Below are 6,642 nucleotides of genomic sequence, written 5' to 3'. Positions count from 1 at the left end.
TGTACTTTTAATTAAGTAAAATGTAGAGTTTTATATGTGACTTTTGTACGCTGATGTTTTTATTTTTGTTTTCTAAAAAATCTAAGTGCTCTGCATGTTGGAGCGGAGAGTCAGCCAGTTTAACAGCTATGCCAAAGCTGCTGGTCGAAGTGTTTAATGAAACCCAGCGATGTCAGTATGACTCATGATATCACACTGTAAGCTGTGCAAAACATGTCCAAGCCCATCTCCCAGTAATTCACAACACAGAGTGAAATTATAGCAGCAGCAAGGATTATTGAATTTCCTCTTTACCCTCCCCCCTCTTTCTAGAAAACCCAAACTCCCTGCAGAGCCTCCCTACCTTCTTTCCCCACCACAGCCAAACACCCGAGAGTCCCACAGCACAAACCCCACAGCCAACATGCACACAGGGGTCATGTCCCATCTTCACAGTTGGGGAACAAGAGCTGCTGAATCTGTTTTAAAATGCACAAAGGGAAGTTGGAAGGTTAAGTGAAGTGTTAACTGAGCTACTGTGAATTGATCCACATGAAGATTGTCGCTGACACTGGACTGCAGTTCGGTTGAATCGTGATCTAAGACATGCTTTTGTATAACAAAACTGTCTAGTCTTCTTCATAATCACTGGTGCAATATTTATAAGTTCAAGTAATGATTGATTGGAGAAAAAACGTTTGTGAAAAATACGATGGTTCATGATTTCTGTTTATATGTATCATGTAAAGTGGGTGAAGTAAAGAAATGAAGAATTTCACTTGTTTTTTTTGTACAACTTGTTTTATTTCTGATCGTTCTGTTTTAAGTGAACGCAGCACTTTTTCTTTCATGGAACACTGGTAACAAATAACATGTTAGTGCTGGACAAAAAAAGGTAATGTTAAGTAATGCACAGAGCACAATTAATAAATATAGTAATACATATTTTTATAAAGCATTACAGGCAAATAATATTAAGGCAATGTAAGAAAAAAAGCCCTGAAGAAAAGGGTTCTAGTTCAATCTGGAAAGACCACTGTTGTAAATGTCATTACAAGTCTATGAGGCGAGGCAAAAAAAAATTATGTTCTTTAAGTTAAATGTCATTTTTTTGAACAATAAATCTGATCGACGCATCCTGATGACTGCTGCGGTTCATTTGTTGGACTTAAATGATGAATCACAGCAGGATGTTTTTCTTGACTTTCATTTTTACATGTTTGCACTTCATGTGACTTTTTTTTTTTTTTTGTGCTAAACAAGGAAAAAATTTCAGTTGCCAAGCAGACAAATAATTACTCAACAGACTAAGCACTGGGGTGAAATAAATCTCAAGTCAGTAGTATTAAATGATAGTTTAATGTATTGCAGTACGGCAGTCATAAACCTGTTTTTGAGTTGTGTAGGTTAATGTATGTCAAAGTCACTTTAATGCGCTTTAGTAACAGAAAGATTGAATACTACATGGATATTTTTCATTGCATCTGAAGCTTTTAAATGTGTTTTTGGAGTGATTCGTTTATTCAGTTATGTGGTAAATTTGCTACGAAAGATTTTTTTCTTTCTTTCACGCTAAAACATAAAAAGAAAATAGACGTGTCAGAAAATCTGAGACCCGCTTTGGTCCTTTTAATGTGTAAACAAAAGATGATTGCATATGAAGAAACTTTTACGCAGACTGAAGTGTTCGTGGATTGCTGTTTGCTGGGTGCCAATGACGGCTGATCACAGTTATTTTCCTGAGATACAGAAGGCGTATACTGTGCCTGATTACACATATACAGCAGTATGAGGGGAGCTAACATTAAAGGCTTACAGTTTGCTATATACAATCTGAAATTTGGTTTTTAAATGATCGTTTATACTTGATTGAGTCTATCGATATTAGGCGTTTGGTGAGCGTGTAATCTAATTCACTTCACATGCATTTGGGCAGAGCAGGGAAAGCTGCTGGACGGTTTACCAAAGAACATGTGGAATTTTGGCATCACAAATAGTTATTATAGCTGAGGTCTAACTGCGTTTATGTCAATTCATTTCTTCTTCTGCCCCTTGGAGCCGTCCGGACCGTCGATTTGGTCTTGGTGTCCTTGCAGAAAGCGGAGGATCTTCTCGATCGTGGCCTCCTGGTATTCGTGGGACCATCTGGAGAGAGACGGCAGCAGGTTTGTGATGATGTGCATTCATCTGATAAATATCTATCATAAATAATAAATGTTACCCTTGTACTGATAAAATACACATGAAAAAAATATGAGGCCTAGAGAGTATTACCAGTGGCATGAAAAGTGACAAACTCTTAACTAGCTGCACTTGTTGAAAAATGGATTTCCCCTGAAATGTACATAACATCGCAGCGTGGTAAACACCAAAATGTGCTGCCCCAGTTACAGCAGAGTGTACAGAGACTCACTTGATGCCATGGAAGTTGAGAACAGCTCTCATGTCCTCTGGTAGAGACATGGGGTCGGGCCACATGAAATTATCCGTGACAGGAACTATGTTCTTCTTACCAGCCAGAGCCGTGACAATCTCCTGCAAGGCAAAACGTATGAAATGTAACTTCCAAACCAGTGGAAGCACAAATAACTTGATTCATCTGGAGGCAAAACATCATCTGATCTCTTGCTTTAGCGACACTATGTATGTGAGCTTTACTATAACAGCTCAGATAGGGAGAATGAGTGGGTTGGTACTATTTTCTGATCTCGTTGTGAGGACATGAACATGCGTTAGGCTTAGATAAAAGTAGCTAGTCGACAGTATTGCGTTACAGAACAGAACATGCACAGAAAGAGCAGATGTACGTGGGCGATCACAATGCAAAACTGCCGCAGTGTAGACGAACACAGAACAATCAGCTTGAATGTTATATGCATGCTCTTCTTAACCCTCTGAACAGTTTCTGACCATGTTTTTGACACATTGTTCTTCACTGTGGGTTAATTTTTTACTGTATTATAAAGTTCTGCACCTCTATGGAAACAGCACAACCATGGTTTAGAGGTACAGAGAACTCAAAAATGCATTTTGTGCACTGTTTAATGAAAGCTCAATTGCTTTACATATTTTTACAAAAAATTCAAAAACTTTAAATCAACATGTCCAACATTTCTCCCAGCGACCACATGTGTTGCCAATACTGTAAAAACAAGATTGTGAGTTTACGTCCAAAGATATTTTACTGTTTATATTTGTAATTTATATCCATATTTGTCTCCTATCTGTTCTGTGTAAACATTTGCTTACAGTTCAGCCAAGTTCAGTTGAAAAGTCCCACATTTTTATCTCACATAACTGTTGATTGCAGCTGAGTCACTAATGACTTGTTGGCAGGAGCACAGGTTCATTTTTTTTACACAGTCTGATCAGAGTAAGTGATTTATATTCAGTGAATTTTTAAATGAGACATAGAAAAAAAGTATTTTGTATAAAATATCATGATATTAAGATATTTTTGGTAGATTTATTTCCAACCAAACTGCACCTCATGTATGATTAGTTTAAAAAAAAAAAAAAAAAAACATAGAGAAATTGAAAATCTGCCCAAAATTTAGCTACCAGCTCTGATAAATGGGGTTGTGCTGATTTTCTTTAAAGAGAAAATGCCTTTTTGGCTTGCTTGTGGGTTTTGTGGTTCAAAGGGCTTATCTGATCTAATATAATCCAGGTCATTCTGTTGAGCTGTTTTATCTCAATAAGGGCTTAAGGTTCAGTGATCTAAACGTTTTTGGCAAAAACTAGATACAGTGAGACCGGACATTTCAATCTTGCATACAGAGAATGGAAAATGTCTGACCTTATGCACCCAATCCTTCATGGCTGTGTCACCCATGCACTTGTCGAGCGCGTTGGCCGACAGGACCAGGATGAAGTTACGCGCCCTCTGGACACTCTGGATCAGCTTCTCCTCGAATTTGCCCGCCTCCAGCTTCTCCACATCTATGAAGACGCTGTATCCTCGAACCTGCAGGTGCACCTTCAGAAGGCTGGGAGAGAGAATGACAAGGTGAAGGTTGGTTAATGTCATTATTTTTGTATTCCTAAAAGATAAGGATGCACAATGATATCAGCGTCAGAATCGGCCAATCAGGGATTTAAAATGAAATGCTGGGATCGGCCAAAAAACTGCTATTGACAAGCAGAGTTGTGATTGATGTTAGTTTGAAATGTAACTTTTCTTTATTTGCCTTGTGATTGTGTACATTTGAAAAGCTTTGTGTTTCATGTCTGAACCTGCCATAATAATATGTTAACTCTGCTGCAGGACAGATCTGATGTTCTCTACATTTAAGCCAAGAAAATATGGGCATGTATGAGATTCAGCATCAGTCAAAGTTAGTTAGAAAAAATCGGCCAATGATGCATCCCTACTAAATGACCACCACCTCTAGTCCCGCTTCAGTTCTGACCTGGCCAGCTGGGAGCCGGTGGTCCGACGGTAGCTGATGAACACGTCTGGTCCTGCAGGCCGAGCGTCTGTGTGACATGGTTTTAAAGGCCTGCGGGTCGCGTTCAGTATCTTTGCTCTGTGGACTCCGTTGTCTATGCGGCAGTCGTTCTGCAGCTGCAGGTCAGTGAGGTGCTGGATGTTGCAGCGATCCACTCCAGACTGGACCAGGCCGTAGGTGTACTGCCGGAAACGAGGGTCCACCTCGACCAACCAGTCGGCCATGTTGTTTGGGTCACATGTGGCATAGTTGGCGTAAGTCTTCAGAACGCGCAAGTCTCTCAGAAACCTGGACGATGAGGCAGAGCAGGAAGGAAATGACATCACACTGTAATAAAGTATTGTATTTAGCTGCATTTTTTAACAATTAACTGGTATTTTACAGATCTTACCTGTATTTTTTTTTTTTTTTTTTAAATTACAGATAATGTCTGGTATAGTCACAAAAAAGTTGTTAATTTACATGTTGGCTTTAAATGTAAATAAATAAATCTGTATTTTACAAATCGTGATGTTTTCTTTGACAATGCTTGATCATTAACTGTATTTAAATCTGATTATTTTATAAATATGTAAATTTTTTTGAAAGAAAAAATATATAAAGGATTGAAAAATGTTAAATAATTTTAAACTTATTTTAGAGGTTTTTTTAGTATAGCCACAGAAAAAAAGGGTTAATTTACAAACTATACATATTGTCCACTTCAGAAATCTATATTTTTACAAATAGCAATTCCTTCTTTTATAACATGTGACCATAAGATGACATTGTTTTATTGCATTTAAATCAAATCAAAAAATATAATTACTTTATAGATATTTGCAGTTATTTTCACATTTTCAGCTTTTTTGGAATATTATAATAATTCTCCACTTTTTATCAGATTTTTCGGGCACACTTGCTGCTAGATTTTCATCACTTTTCAACTGATTTTTTTTTTACAGTGCAGTGTTACATCCTCAGACGTGTGAGTTGAAAGGATTTTACCACTTGCCTCCTTCGCGTGAGGCCTGCAGTCATTCCCAAATCAGAGCTCAGATCATGATCTGTGATGTTCAGCAAGAGATCTCCATCCACCTGAAGCTCCTGGATAATAAGAGCAGTGAAACATGATCAGCTGAGCTGTGGATGAATTAATGGATTAATGGATCTGTATTCATCTTTCTGTAGATGTTTTACTCACCTGGAAACGGTCACAATAGGCACTGAAGCCAACCTGCTGCAACCACGTCTGCACGTCACATGATTTCCAGTTGGGCACAGAAGACAGGATTCGTTTTGGTACTTCCTCTCCCATCATGGTCAGCGCCCGCTTGGCGAGGGAAGAAGCTGTACCATTACTGGAGTACATGACGATTCTTTTCAGGCTCTGCACTGCGCCGATCTCTTGAAATATCTGAAAAGAAGCACAAAATTAAAACTCAGTCACACCAAAGCTACTAAAAGCAGTATGTTATTTTAATGTTTGTTGTGTGTTAAGTGGACGGTGACTGTACCTTGGTGTTTCGCTGACGGGACTTGATGCTGGTCTCAACATAAAGGTAAAATGCTGCGATACACTTTCCCTCCAGTCTTGTGCCATCCAGTAAAGGCAAGAGGTGCTGCAGGTCAGACGCCGTCTTCCCCTGCATGCAGTCTGCACTGTCCAATAAACTGCGGGCAAAGTCATCTGGATCCAAAGAAGCGATGAACGGTTCCACCAGCTCCAAGGTTCCTGACTTCACCACCTCTTTCTCAATTTCTTTGTTTGTAGCCAACACAGTCACAGCCAGGCAGGCGTGGAAGCGAATGAGTTCGTCCTCTTTGGAGAAGGCCAGAGGGAAAAGCCACTCAGCTGCCTGCTTTTCGATCATCCATCGCTGGCAGCGGTGGCCTCCATACATGGCACAGTTTGCCAGCGCCACAGCACAGTGGCGCAGCACAGTGGGGTCTGTGCCTCGGCACCAGAAGAGGAGGGCGTCCAGGGCGCCGTTGGAGATGAGGTGGACAGACGTCTCCTCGGTGTGTTTGAACATGTGCTCCAGGATGCCGGAGACACTGCGAGCCAGCTGAGCATCTTCCTGCTGGCGACTCAGGTTGAGGATGACTCCCAGACCCATGCGTGCTACATAATCCCTGTCAACAGAAGTTAGTAACTTGTTAACACCTCCTAATTCATATTAATCTGTTATCTTAACTGACTACAGTTGATAAATGAACAATAAACTACTGA

At 39.8% G+C, this 6,642-nt stretch overlaps 1 protein-coding gene across 1 annotated transcript; it reads right to left on the bottom strand.

Moving 5' to 3' along the window:
* Positions 1-762: 762 nt before the first annotated feature.
* LOC103375772 (sterile alpha and TIR motif-containing protein 1-like) lies at positions 763-6,628 on the bottom strand (the record flags this gene model as incomplete). The annotated part of the gene is given in 7 exon segments (XM_008306091.1): positions 763-2,124; positions 2,393-2,514; positions 3,779-3,968; positions 4,392-4,718; positions 5,425-5,516; positions 5,614-5,826; positions 5,927-6,628. Coding segments are annotated over 7 exon segments (1,758 nt in total), but the record flags the coding sequence as incomplete, so codon positions are not given.
* Positions 6,629-6,642: the final 14 nt, after the last annotated feature.

The sequence above is a fragment of the Stegastes partitus genome, unplaced genomic scaffold (assembly GCF_000690725.1).
Source record: "Stegastes partitus isolate 25-593 unplaced genomic scaffold, Stegastes_partitus-1.0.2 Scaffold2884, whole genome shotgun sequence".
Lineage (NCBI taxonomy): Eukaryota > Metazoa > Chordata > Actinopteri > Pomacentridae > Stegastes > Stegastes partitus.
This window is presented reverse-complemented; position numbering and strand designations above follow the sequence as displayed.